Below are 14,610 nucleotides of genomic sequence, written 5' to 3' on the forward strand. Positions count from 1 at the left end.
GCATTTCAAAGGAGAAAGTTTTCCTTTGTTTCTTTAAACAGTAGCCTGTTATTCCAGTGTTATCAACTAATCTATTCTGAACTTAAACAGTGTTACCTGTTTTTGCAGGAAAGTGTCTTAGTCATGCATTATAACTTGTAAAAAGTAGTTTGAGGATCTTTACACTTTCCTTTCTGATGATGATGATGATGATGATGATGATGATGATTAGTACATTTATTTCTCTTTTTATGCCTATATCTCTTTCTGGTCAAGAATGAGAGTTTCCCTGAAGGATTTTTTTTAATTAGAAATTTCTAGCCAAAGGAACTCCTTGTAAAAATTAATTATCATTTCCATAAAGTTAATTGACAAATAAAATGAAGAACATGAAAAAAATTATAGGGAATGCATTTTTATGAAAATAACACAAATAACTCCAATATTTAGCTGTAAAACAAATTGTAGACATATTTTAGAACTAATAACATATGGAATTACATGATTATAGAACAGAAGAATTCACAGTGTTTGACCTATAATATCACATGGCGTAAGAATGCTCAGGGCTGAGAGGAGGAAAAATAGCCAAGTGTAGAAGGAAATTGGAAGAGAAACCTTCTCTCAATTCGGTTTTGGCAGGATGAAGGGGGCTGTATGTGCCAGGATGAAACTGAAATCTAATTATAACGGTCACATTATGAATTATGTGGAAAGAACAAGTTTGTTGATTTGGCACCTTAGATACATAAGGTAACTAGATTATTTGGTTTTTTACAAAGGCATAAACATTAGTTTTTCATAAAGAGCATCTTGTTAAAACGTGAAGACAGAACCTTTAAGCCTACTACCTTTCACCGGTATCAAGAAGAATGAGATATTATAAATAAATATTTTTGAAAAAAATTAAAATATAGAGAGAACTGGTATTTCACATCAGAAAGACAATTTTCAAAGGATATGCCACATTCAGTGATTCCAACAATGGAATTTATTGAATTCCTTGGATTTTATTTTTACAAAAGTTTATAACTTAAAATATATTAGACGGGTAACAGTAGAATATTTTAGAATCTCTAACCCAAGGAGAAACACCTGATGAAAACACAATGGCTTCCTTGACCTCAAACAAATGCAGCCCTGGCTGCAGAGCTATCCCCTGTTCGGCGTGTAGAGGGCGCTCTTGTAAAGAAAATATCTTTGCAAGACCCGGCAAGAAACTGGCGGGGCTTGCTGAAGTCCGCATCACCCTGGAGATCTCATTCCAGGGAGGGGAGAATGGATTCCACGGTCTTGCTTTGGAAATGTGTAAATAGCAGATGCTTTTATTGCCTTTGTTTGAATCTCTGCCTTTGCAGAGCAACTCATGCCGGAAGCGCAGAAGGGAGGAAGTCCATGTTTGTGTGCAGCGTTTTGTTTTTCTGTATGCTGCTTAGTCTCCTGTGACTGTGTGTAGAATGACGACTTAAGCGAAAAGATACCATTCAGATTTCACATAGTCGGAAAAAGGTAGATGTTTTCTAATTCAAGTCATAATTCAAACTTCCTTTTTTTAAAAAAAGCAGGTGTTTTTATTAGATGCTTTTTTTATATACTACTAATATACAATATATGTGATAATTGTTCATTGTAATGATTTGTCAACTAAAATGTCTAATATGCAGAAATATTATAATATAAATATAAATATAATATAAATATTCAGGGTATGTTTTTCTATGCATTTGAATAGACTTTTCCCCTGCATCTTGGTAGTTTACAGCCTGAATTTGAATTCTTATTGACCTGATTTCAAATTTCTACTGATCTGCTCAATCTGGCTCTTTTTTGTTTGTAGAATGTGAATATTAATACCATTGTGTTTGCTTTCTAAGAATTTTACCTGAGATAATCAACTTATGAAGAAGAATGGTTCTTTAAGCTCAAATTCTGTAAGTTTCTGTCCATGCTTGGTTGACCCCATTGCTTTTGAGCCTGTGGCAAGGCAGCATATGGTGGCAGGAGCACGTGGTGGAGCAAACCTGCTCATTTCTTTTGAGAGTGAAAGAGAGAGGAAAAGGCTATGGTCTCACATTCCGCTTCAAGGACACACTCCCAGTGACCTGAAGACCTCCCAGTAGGCCTTACCTTTTAATGGTTCCATTACCTCCCAATAATGCCATGCAGGACCTAGCCTTTACCACACCTTTGAGGGACACATAGGATCCAAATTTTAGCAAACTTCTAACTATTCCCAAATAAAGTCTGTATCCTTCATAATGGAAAGCATTAAATATAATAATATATGTTGAGGATTAAATGTAGTTATATATAGAGAGAACTGTGGTAATATATAGAGAACTGGTATTTCACATCAAAAAGACAATTTTCATCTTTATGTCTTCATCATATAATTACTGTTATAACATATAAGAATCAATATGGAAACTGATAAAGCAAAAGACTTTAGTCAACCAAGTTCATACAATCATGTTAATTCTGGGCTCTGAACTCAGGCATCCTAATACTCATTGAAGGGCTATTTCTAGCACATCTGGCAATTCTAATCACCTATAGTATTTGAGATACTGTAGCTTTGCCATTACCTAAGCACCAATAGAGATAAACTGGAATACAATAAATAAAATGTTTTTCTTTAGTGTGAGATTTCTACACAATAATCAAAGAACTAAGTGAGAAGCCAAAATTAATAGAATATTAAGTACTGTGTGCCATAAACAGATTACCTCTTTTATGAATTGCATATGATATACATACACTTTCTTTACTAGTGTAGGACAAGTCAACAGAGAATTGTTTTTTCAGAGGAAGGCAAATCTCTGATTCCCACAAACCTCAAAGTTGATGACAGAGTCCAAGAAGTTCTGAGTTTAAACAATAATTCACAGAACTGTACCTGTGATATCACATGAACATTCTTGCAAATAACTGTTTACAGCATCATCTATGGAAGCCTAATAGAAATCATAGGCTGGATGGACAAGACTTCACCTCTGTGAAGACTACTACCAGCTTTGCACCAATTCCATGATGCTAATTCATCCAAATAATTCTTTTCATCAAAATAATAATACTGGTAGAATCCTTGTTCTCAAAGCAATAAGAGGCACTCGTTTCTTACATTTTGTACAAATCTACTTTTTTTTTTTTAAAAAAAAGCCTATTGAGATATTGTCCTGGAGCTTGTCTTTCTTTCTTTCTTTCTTTCCTTCCTTCCTTCCTTCCTTCCTTCCTTCCATTAGTTATACATTTGATTTGTATTTATTTTGAAATAAAAATATGTTTGGCTAATAAAAATAGCTAGCCTGGTGTGGTGGCTCATACCTGTAACCTTAGCAGCTTGGGAGGCTAAGGCAGGAAGATTGAAAGTTTAAAGCCAGCCTCAGCAATTTAGCAAGGCCCTAAGAAAGTTAGGAGACCCTGTCTCAAAATAAAAATTTATACACATGACTGCATGACCAATGTAATTCTGCAACCTGTACACTCAGAAAAATGAGAAGTTATATCCCATCTGATTCAAATGTATGATATGTCAAGATCATTGTACTGTCATGTGTAACTAAGTAAAACAAATTAAAAAAAAATTTAAAAAGAGCTGGGGATGTCCATCAGAGGTTAAGTACCCCTGGATTCAATCTCTGGTAACAAATTAATAAATAAAATTAAAATAGCAAAAATGTATTGAGATCTTGTTCACATCTTATTCACTGTCTTAATTCATCTAATCTTTAAAACAATTGATACGATAAACTGAGGCACAAAGGAAGAGATTAACATCTAAATTGCAGATTTGGATTAACTCAAAATCCTGTCTATGTCAGCAGTGCTGTGCTCTTGGGGAATAGCAACAGGGCAGACATCTTTGTAGTGCTAAAGAAGAGCACCCAATAGGAGACTCAGCCTCTGCTCTGATTGGCTTTAGGATTTTAGAAAAGGACTCAAGACAGCTGTTTGGGATTTCCTGACTTGCTCAGGTCATAGATGACAACAGAACAAAGAGGTGGAATTCAAATCATCTGACTTTAGGCCTTGGACAAAATCACTGGGACATAATGCAAGTTGCCCTTTGTCGAGTTACTGATTCACAGCAGTATCTTAGGAATTCTTGGGAAGATAAGTCTGTAGACACATGTACTGAAAAGGAAAAGGTAAAGCCTAAGGACAGTCGCAGTCTCAAGTAAAGCAGATAAATTGGAACATAGTTCACTTTAGAGCATAGCCTGTCCATCCATCCATCCTTCCACCCATCCATCCATCCATCCATCCATCCATCCATCCATTCATTCTTCCATCCATTCACTCAACAAAAGTTTATTACACACCAGGTACTCTATCACATCTTAAAAAACTGGAGCCAGATTTTGAGGCATCTGGAATGCCAAGATCAAAAAGATGAACTTGAATTTGATGATTGTAAGCCATGAATGGTTTCCTGAGCCATGGAGAGTGATTTCAAAAATTTACTAAAGAAGAGTAGACTGAGTAGATTGGCAGAATTAGGGTCAATGAGTTGGAAAGAAAGAAGGCAGGGTGGGGGGCGGTGAGAAAATTCACAAGAGGGAATTGCCAATGTCTAGAGGCAGAAAGATGAACTTTGGATAAAGGAAAGGAGGGTAGGTAAAGACTTGGGCTTCAGAAATGTTGCACAAACACAACCCATGACCACAGGGGGACAACTGGGAAGAGCAGGCACTGGCACCAGGCCTTGGGAGAGGGGCAGGAGGAGCTTAGAAGGATGCTCTTCATAGGCTGGACATGTCTGTTCTCAAAATTGGTATCTCTACCTTTGCATCTGCTCTGAATCTGACCTTGATAAATGCTTCCAACATCTGATATCCACTGAGCAGAGATTTCATGATAGAAGAGGCCAACTGTCACTATCCCCTTGTTGCAAAGAAGCATGTTTTCCACCCAAAAATGGAACTCATTTTTTTAAGCTGCTAACCACGCTGAATTTTGAGCACATCAGATTTAAAAGGGATTAACACTTTATAGATATATAAAGTCAGGTTATTATGCAAAATGCAGGTTTTACATTTCTCTACTTTTTATAATCCCTTGATATCAGAATGCACACTAAAGCCTCAAGGAAGATTCTTGAAGTGTAGTTGCTTAGAGAAAAGGGTTATAAATCTTCCTGTTATTCTTTCTGTTAGATGGAAGGCATTATAGCTAACTCTAGATCAATGGTCAAGCGTGAGAGCATGAATAAATTGACACAGAGCAATGATCCTAAATTCATCTGTATTGTAACCTTGTATCTCAGCCTCCTTTACCCTCAACTCCTTCACCAAGTCTTCTGTCAAGGAGCCGTTTCATGTTTGAATTTCAATTACTGACCTTACCCATCATTTCCGATGGGAAGTTGTGAGCAGGAAAGAGGCCAAATGATTGAGAGCAGAAAGCACAGAAAACAGCAGAGTTTCTGATAGTTCAACAAATTCTTTGATTTCAACCACTGAAGCCTGAGAGGTAAAAGTCACTGGAATGAATTGCCCTGGACTTTTTGTGCTGGGTGATGACAGTTACTTTTCCTTAACAATCACTGTGTTCCTTTCATATCCTCAGAATCCTGGTGTTGGAACGAACATCAAAAGTTCATCATGTTTCATTTCCCACTTGCCAACAGAATTATGCCTAAACCATCCAAGATGGATCTTTGTGTGTTCTGTTGTTTAAGTCTTGGAGAATGATCATCAGCAAAATGATGGATGTTCAGTTGGCTGGAAACCCGCTTATAACATGTTGTAGTTTTCATGATACTTATCTGTCCACTTAGCAGTAACATTAAACATGCACACATAGGTGAATCCGGTCCAGGTAGCAACCTGATGTTCTAAAATCCAAAAGGTGAGAATTTGCAGAAAGGAAAGACTATATTCTTAGAAAACAGTACTTTCATCTCTCAGAAATTTGTCATTGTAACATTTGGCATAGAATGTGGGCACAGTAGGCCCATTTGAGTTAGCAAACAAATTAGCAAATAAATATTTATTACAAGAGAAACATGTACCTGGGAAGAATGTGGGTAACTGTTCTGTCCTTTGTGTTTCCTGAGGTTTTTGTTTTCCATGGGGGGTTGTCAGCACAGGTTCAAAGGGAACAGTAAACATTGAACTGTATGGTGAGAAAAGCAGTTCTGGAATCAAATAACTTTGGGACATACCGGATTTTTCTATCTTATCTTTGGAGTACAGGTATACATTAGCACATGAAAGGGTTGTTCCAAGTTCAGAAACAAAGGAACCTCTTTACATTGGGTAAACCTGATGTGTGATATTTGGCCTTAGAACCTTAATTGTACAAGACCTGTTCACCACCCACACTCTAGGAAATACAGCTCTTGGTGGTTCATTGTCCACATTTTTGTCTGAGAGAGAGATCATGTCTTTTGTTGAGGTTGTACTGGGAATTCATCCCGGGGCTTTATGCACACTAGGCAAGTGCTGTACCACTGAACTATACCTCTAGCCCATGTCTTATTTATTTTGTATATTAGTGCAATGTGCTGCTGGCATACAATGGGCATTCAGTAAAGACTTATGCATGTAGAAGGAAAATGATTTTTCCTGGCATAGTGGCACACCCCTGTAATCCTAGTGGCTCAGGAGGCTGAGGCAGGAGAATTGCGAATTGAGACCAGCCTCAGCAATGTAGCAAGGTCCTAAGCAATTTAGGGAGATCCTGTCTTAAAAACGGGAGGGGGCGCTGGGGATGTAACCCAGTGGTTAAACACCACTGGGTTCAACCCTCAGTACCAAAAAAAGAAAAGAAAGAAAAAGGAAATGGCCTTCATGCGATTGGTTGGGATGGCCCCAATGCTGATAGAGAAAGCTGGGGCATCATGAAGGTAAAAATGAGTGGGGTTGGAGTGAGAGAGAGAAGAGTGACACAGAGGGCAGGCTTGGAATTCAAAAGGCCTCTTTTTAAACCAATGGAAAATCAGATCTTCAGAGCCCTTGGGTCCATCTTCTTCCATGATTACAACATTCCTTTTAAACCACCTCCATCTTCAAGCTCTCTTAAAATGCACCCAACTATGGCTGCGCCTTATTCATGCTTAGTATTGATTATCAAACTGTTGGAGGAAAAAAAATTATTTTTAAATTTTCAATGATTATTTGGAAATGTGACCTGATTTACAAAGACTATCTGAAGCCCATACATCATTGCATTTGGGGACTCCAAATAATGCCATGTTCTCCCAATTTACTACTCGGTGTCTTCTGGCACATGTGATGTGCCGAGGTAGTGTCATCAGGGACTGCAAAAATACAGAACCCCAGAGGTGCTCACAGATGAAACTGCAGAGAAATATGGGAGATGTGGATAATAAGCATCTAATATTTTAGAAGAGTCTGTCTCTTGTCCTCAGATGCCCAAGGGGAAAATGCTATTCTAAAGTCTATTTCAGAGAGCTTTGGAAAGGTGCCTTCAATTGGCCACCTTATGATTTGCCCAAGTGATCAAAGGAAATTGCAAAGAGACAAAAGTCAGCAGTGTTCTCAGGATTGGCATTGTACAAACTGTGAACAAAACATTATTAGCTTCTCCCAAGACCGACAGCAATATGCTTGAGAACTATTCATTTTGACTACAGTTTCTTGTAAAGTAACATTTACCACTCTTAAAGTTCTTATTGGAGAGTAAGTGGGGGGAAAAAATGCCACAAATTTGCATTAAAACTCTACTTTTGCAGCGAGAAGCTGGAGAGTCTGGGGGTTGAAGTGTTTAGCATAGCTTGGGTGATGGGCTGGCAGTCTCCATATCTAGACCTCAGCAATTACTTAGTTTTACAATTATTCCCTTTATGAAGAGTTCCATTTTTCTTTCAAGTAGAGGTGGAATGGGTCTAAAGGAAATTTTTAGGTTCATATTATGACACCAATATTTTTCTTCGATGATTATTGTGCTCATACAATGGCCTCAATTACTAAAAAACATATTTGTTGGTAAAACCATATGCTGACTTTTGTTGCTGTCAAGGAGTTTTGCGTTCAGAAGAGCAAGGGGGACCTCCCTTCCCACATGTTTTTGCATCCACTCTATTATGGAAACAAAGGGCTCTTACCTCATAGCCTATTGATATATCAAGTAATAAATGTGACAGTTACCGGTTCTATTTGCCTTATCCAGTCTTCCTGCAGAACTGAAATGTAACATGTTTCTTACTAGTAACAGATGCTTGAGCCCTTCCTTTGAAATTCCTCTGGAGAAGCTGCCCTGTTGATTCTATTAGGAGGGAAGTAGCTTTATGCAGATGTCTACTTGTAGGGATGCATTGTTGTAATTGCTGTTCTGCGACCCCTCGCTGAGTACCATGCTTTTCTCTTGTAGGTGATGTGCCTTCAGGACTTTTTTGGTGACGATGACATTTTTATTGCATGTGGACCGGAGAAGTTCCGTTACCAGGATGATTTCTTGCTAGATGAAAGTGGTAAGGAAAAAAAAAAAAGTTCAAAACCAGGGGAAATTTGAGGCAGCTTTCCAAAATGAGCTGTACCAGGCCAAGATTATGTCAACTCCAAAGCTACCAAATCAGTTTCAGATCCCCAACCAGCATGTCTTTCCTATATCTTGAATTTCTTTGATTTTTTTTAATATAGAAAACAGATGAAATGATAATTGGAAAGGCTAGTCGTTTAGAAGAATAAATTATTAAGGGCTAATTTATAACCATTTAATATCTAGGTTGATGTTTTATAGAAAACCACTCTTGGATTTCTACATTTTTAATTGTATATTTTTTTTCTCAAAATTTATAGTGAAGGGATTTGTGATCATAAAATTATTGAGTATGTTTCTAAGCTCAGCTTTCATGTGGCCTCCTTGAATTCCTAACTGAGAAAATGGCTTGGTATCCCCTTTCCTGTAAAACTTTGGAATTTGTGTGTCATTAGCATCTGTGTGAGGTATTGAGAAAAGAGGAAAGAAGCTTCCTTCCAATAATAAACTAAATGCCATCCTTTCTAATTGATAAAGAAGGGACAACCAATAAAAAGGGGAAATGAATATGAAAGGTTGTAACTTTGAGAATGATTTTTTTGGTATTATGCATCATTTCTTAAATTAATATTTTCACAGAAAAGATTATTTTAATTAAGAGACCCATCCTTGCTAATATTTAATTAGGGAAATTTTGCATTTATTGACGATCCAAATTCCGTCTAGCTGAAAGTACTTTTTGAAGTGATAATGAATTTTTTTTTTTTTTGCTTTATTATCCTGAAAGAACAAATTATTGAGCTTTTGACAAAGTGGATGGGCAATACTTGACTGATAGGATCCGTGAAGTAATGTAGTGGTCTCATTCAAACACTGCAGATGCATGTTCACATATAGTATCTACATTATATGTATGCACAGTCATTGGCCACATAACAACATTTTGGCCAATGACAAATCACATACACATATATAAGGGTTGTTCCATAAGATTATATCACTTAGTGATATACCATAGTCATTCCAGTTTAAGCACATTCTATGATGTTCATACAACTAGATCACCTAATGATGCTGTTCTCCAAACATGTTCACATCGTTAAGCAACACATGGCTGTATATGTATTATTAGTTGTATGCATTTAAATATTCTACAATTGTTTCACATATAAAAATGACTTAAGCTGTGTTGGGAGTGATATGATAATTGCTCCATTATTATTAAAATTACAAGTGCCCAATGAAAGTGTGTGTGTGTGTGTGTGTGTGTGTGTGTGTGTGTGTGTTCATTTGAAGAGATTTGTTTTGGTTCAAGGATCCTAACTGTAGTTTGACATCTCTTGTCCTCTAAAATAAATGCATTCCATCTTTATAACTGATAGATGTGCCCTTTGAGACAAAGATGTATGTAAAAACATCATAGGTAGGGTGTCCTCATGGGGGTCTCCCTGTGCCTACGTCTACTTAAGGAGAAGGCAGCTTTGTCATTGTGTAGAACAAGTGAATATTTTCAGTCAGGCAGAAGAGCTGACAGCACAGTTTTGAGAAAAATAAACGGCTTTGACTTTCAATTTAAAGAAAATAGCTGCTTCTGATAGAATGGTCTGAGACCAGATGCGTTCTGAAATGAAAATCCATTTGTTGCTTTAATATAGAAAACAGACTGTCGAATGCAAACTGGAATAAAGCTTAGTTTCAAATCAGCAGAGTTGGCTCTGGGTTCCCAGGCTCTCTGGTCATTATTCAGCCCTCCAGGTAGACCTAGGGCCACACTGGGGACACCCACACAGCTAGCTAAGCTTCCCCAGTTGACATTGTGCTTTCAACTCAGGAGGTGCAGCCTCCTCCTCCTGTTCACTGGCAGAGATGGGCACAGAGACTTTCTGAGAAGTACAATAGCACATTGTCAGAAAATCCCTTGCAGATTTCCCTTAGAATGCTTTCTCCTTAAGAAAAGACAGGTACACGTGAGCACACGTACACATGTACTTTTATACACGTGCATGTGTGTGTGCACGTGTGTGGGAACACACACACATACAAACACACCCCATCCTTCTTTTGTGGCTTGACTCCCTGAAAGGAAGTCTACTGCACCCCATTTTTTGTGAGCACTCCGCATCCTTTCCCCTGATGAAGGTGCCCTAAACATTTCTTGGTGTGAGATCCATTCCTGAGTCACGTGTCCTCCCCTCATTCTAAAAGAAGCACATGGATATGGTGGTGGTGGTGGGGTTGGAGAGTCGGATAGGAAAAGAATCTAAATTGAGCTTTTACTTCCTTGGGTGAACTTACCCTGAAACTAAATTCACACGTTGACAACTGCAATTTTCCTGTTGCTTGTACAGCATGTTCTGGTGCTAATGTATTAAAATTCGAATCTTTTTTTTTTTTTTTTTAAGTGCTCCGAGCATGATTTAGCCCAGCTTATCTGTACTTGCTAAATGGTATTTGCAAATTGATGCTTCATTTGGCCTGTTTCATAGCCTCTTCCTCAAAGGCGTGTCAGCGGGGGGTACAGACATCTTCAGAATTATTACTCTCAGCCCTGAGCAGGGCTGTGCTTGATTTAATGGCGCCAAGAAGTGGCCTTTTGCTGAGAGGCAGCACTTTTATTTTATCTTTCAAAATTAACCCAGCTCCCAGTGAGTTGGGGATTAGCAATAATACATCCCCCTAATTATTGCTAGGAAAGCTCCTAGGGATGTAGCTTAAGGTCTTTCCAGTAAAGGGTTTTGCCATTATAGACTCATAATTCAAAGGGTCACGAGGGAGCCAGATCGATATTAGAAACTGTGAGGGATCCTCTTTTCTCCCCCAGAGTTTTCACATGCGGAATAAAACATCTTCCTTGTTCTAGTTTAGAATGTAACCATTTTAGCGACATCGTCATCAATCAGTGGAGTCTTAGCACCTTCGAAATGGTGGATAGAACACTATATATAGAGACAGAGAGAGAGGCCGACAGATCCTTCCTATGCTTGGCCTGCTGTCTAATTTAGAATGATGAAACATTCTCAGGGAAAATGCCAAATTGGAGACAGGAAGCTCAACATAGTGTTGCTTAGATGTTGATGACAATCTGATGAGTTTATGATTTGTTGCCATTCAAAAGTGACAGGATTGTCTTGAGAAATGTCCACCTGGCATTCATTCACTCCTTGGTGATGAGCCTGACACTATATGTCACAGTTTGTTCACCTCCTTGACCTCAAAGCCAATGTCCCCACACTTACTTTGCCAGTTTCTTCACTCATTCATGTCACTGCCATGGGTGGCTCACCCCTGCTGATCCCCCCGCCCCACCATCGATAGCCTTAAGTATCTCTCAATCTCTCTTTACTTTTCTAAGATCTTGATTGCTTTATTAATCAGTTTCCAAGTGTTCTTGATTCTGATGTCAATAGGCATTATTTTAAGCTCTCATATTGTTGATTACATTAGTTGTTGCATTAGTGTCCTAGGGTTGCCATAACAAAGTATCATAAACTGGGTGGCTTAAAATAAGAGGAATTGGTTAAAATGAGAATCTTGTATGTTACGACCACACACATACACACAAAAAAGATAAATTTTTGGAGTGAAGAATATGCTAATTACCCTGATTTGGTCATTATACTATGTATACATATACTGAAACCTCACACTGTACCCCATAAACACATAAAATTATTATGTGTTAATTATAAATAAAAATTTTTTAATATAAAAAAGAGACCACCCTAAAAACCTTTTGTTTCACAATTCTGGAGACCAAAATCCAAAATTAAGGCATGGGCAGTGGTGTGCTCCATCTGATGTCTCTAAGGCAGAATCCTTCCTGGCCTCTGCTAGTCTGGAAGATTCGAGCGGTCCTTGGCCTTCCTTGACTTGTGGCGGAATCTCTGCCTCTGTTCCTATGAGGCCTTCTTCCCCGTGGGTCGGTATGTGTGCCCAAATTTCCTTCTTCTTAGAAGGGCCCTAGTTATTAGATTTGGGCTACCATATAAACTAGAGAATATCTGACAAGACCCTGTTTCCAGATGATTTCTCATTCTCAGGTCCTGCGAGCTGGCCCTAGAACATATCTTTGTAGAGAACACAATTCAACCTGAATTGTTGGTAGCAGTGGTGATTTTAGTTGATCTTGGATTACAAGTAAACTGATTTTTGTTTTCTGTTTTGATCTGTCTTTGGGCTCTACAGTGCTAGCATTGTATTTATTGATAGAATACATGGACAACAGAGCTGTGGCCAGGCTATGCTTCACCTCATCTGAACTTTCGCAGTTAGGGCTCCTCATCTGGTAGGTCAGACAGTTTGAGAATTTCAGTAATGTAGTTGACAGTCCCTCTCTTGAAATCCCTTTGACTAAGATGAAAATGTATGGGCTGAATGGTATAGAAATATTTGTTTTTAATTGCTTGAACTACCCTGTCCAAAAGGTACTGATTTATGGATTGATGTCCAATGTTCTGGTGGAGATCTCTGTTTAAATTAATCCTTAAGGTTCCTGCAGGTAGAGACTGTATTTGTTCATTGGGAGCCACACCACAGGGTTTTTTCATGATGAAAGTCCTCTGGGAGGGGTGCTAATGTGATTGAAGGCAGAGTGAGTTTCTACAGGGATTCTAACAAGACAAATTGCATCCAAGAAGATCACATCAAATTGGTATAAACAAAATCTTGTGTTCTAGGGTTAAAAGAGAAAGGAAGGAAAAGAAAAGTCAACTCTACCATCAGATCATTCTATTTGGTTAGGAACAATTTAGTTTTCACTGAAAGACCTGTGAAAATTGCTTTCAGTTGACTGCAGGTTTAGTGTGAGGTGTAATTTGGCTCATTTGTTGTGTGTATTGTACATATATCATGTATATGTTATAAAATGTTTCAGCCTCTCTGATTGAAGTTGGTGAATGTGGAATGAACCAATAAATTAAAACTAAAACTGGGGGCTGGGGCTTAGCTCAGTGGCAGAGTGCTTGCCTCGCACGTGTGAAGCACAGTGTTCAATCCTCAGCACTGCATACAAGTAAACAAATAAAATAAAGACATGCTGTCCATCTACAACTACAAAAATAAATAAACAAAAAAAATAAATAAACAAAACTAAGTATAGAGGAAACACAAGTCATTAAGCTTTCAAATGACTGCTTTGTGAAATGCATAGCGCTTATCCTTCTGTAGTTATTAAAACTCAAAACTTCACTAAGGCCTTTGGGACGTGTATGTGTTTGTGTGTGTGTGTGTGTGTGTGTGTGTGTGTGTGTGTTGTGTGTGTGTATCTGTTTGTACGCATGCACTCACACAGTTTCCTGTCTCTGCAGAACACCATTCCTGCTCCTCCCTATACTAGACAGACAGACAGACAGACCCATCTGGAATAGTGATCTAGAATCTCCCTGATGTGAGATTCTATAAGGGACATTTCCTCAGCTTCTCTTAAGGACCTCCATGATGTTGGGTACCCAGGATCTACTTGATAAATGTTTCTAGGAATATTCCATCCTAATCATTTTTCTGGGACTCATGTCCTGAGTGAGATATGACAGAAGTTCACAACCAGGGTCCCAATACTTTCTCCAACTCTGAGTGATAAGAAAATAGGGTGCAAACCAGGAATAATAGAAACAGTATTGGAATAGCCTTAGAAGATATAGATTTTATTTAAGCTCCACCTCCCACTTGCTGTGTGGTCTGTACATCTCCAAGCCTGCTTCCTATTCTGTAAAAAGCCTTTTTTCTCTGGGTTGTAATGGACCTCATATAAGATAATAAATGTCAAAGCACGTTCAAAACTGTGTTCCTTATTACTTAGTGAATGACACCTCAGCTGAAATATACCTCCTGGTGGATTGCAGATGGACTCAGCCATGGAGATTCATTTTCAGGACTTAATTGGAGTCAGATGTCACCAAGATTGACTTTTGGTATTCTTTAGAACCCAAAAGCAATTTCTACTTCTTTCTTCTCACTCTTAACTTTTATTCTTATGGTAAAATTAAGAGGAAAATTAAGTGGACTTTGAAGATATCCACTCTTCTCTGAAATGAAGTTCTGGAAACTTAAACCAAATCACATTTAGAAGAACCAGACAGTTTTCTAAAACTTACAGCATTTAGGAGTTCCAGCCCTTAGGAAATGTCACCCCCTCAACCCTTTTTCCCTGTCCATAGTGGTCTGGGTCAAAGGGGTCTCTGATGGCCC

At 38.2% G+C, this 14,610-nt stretch overlaps 1 protein-coding gene across 1 annotated transcript in view; it reads left to right on the forward strand.

The window, feature by feature from the left end:
* Dclk1 (doublecortin like kinase 1) overlaps positions 1-14,610 on the forward strand; it is a 325,307-nt gene that overhangs the window by 161,656 nt on the left and 149,041 nt on the right. The window contains exon 4 of the mRNA XM_076871894.1: positions 8,317-8,416. Coding sequence (XP_076728009.1) covers positions 8,317-8,416 — 100 coding nt within the window. The remainder of the gene's footprint in view (positions 1-8,316; positions 8,417-14,610) is intronic.

Source organism: Callospermophilus lateralis, chromosome 12 (genome assembly GCF_048772815.1).
Source record: "Callospermophilus lateralis isolate mCalLat2 chromosome 12, mCalLat2.hap1, whole genome shotgun sequence".
NCBI lineage: Eukaryota > Metazoa > Chordata > Mammalia > Rodentia > Sciuridae > Callospermophilus > Callospermophilus lateralis.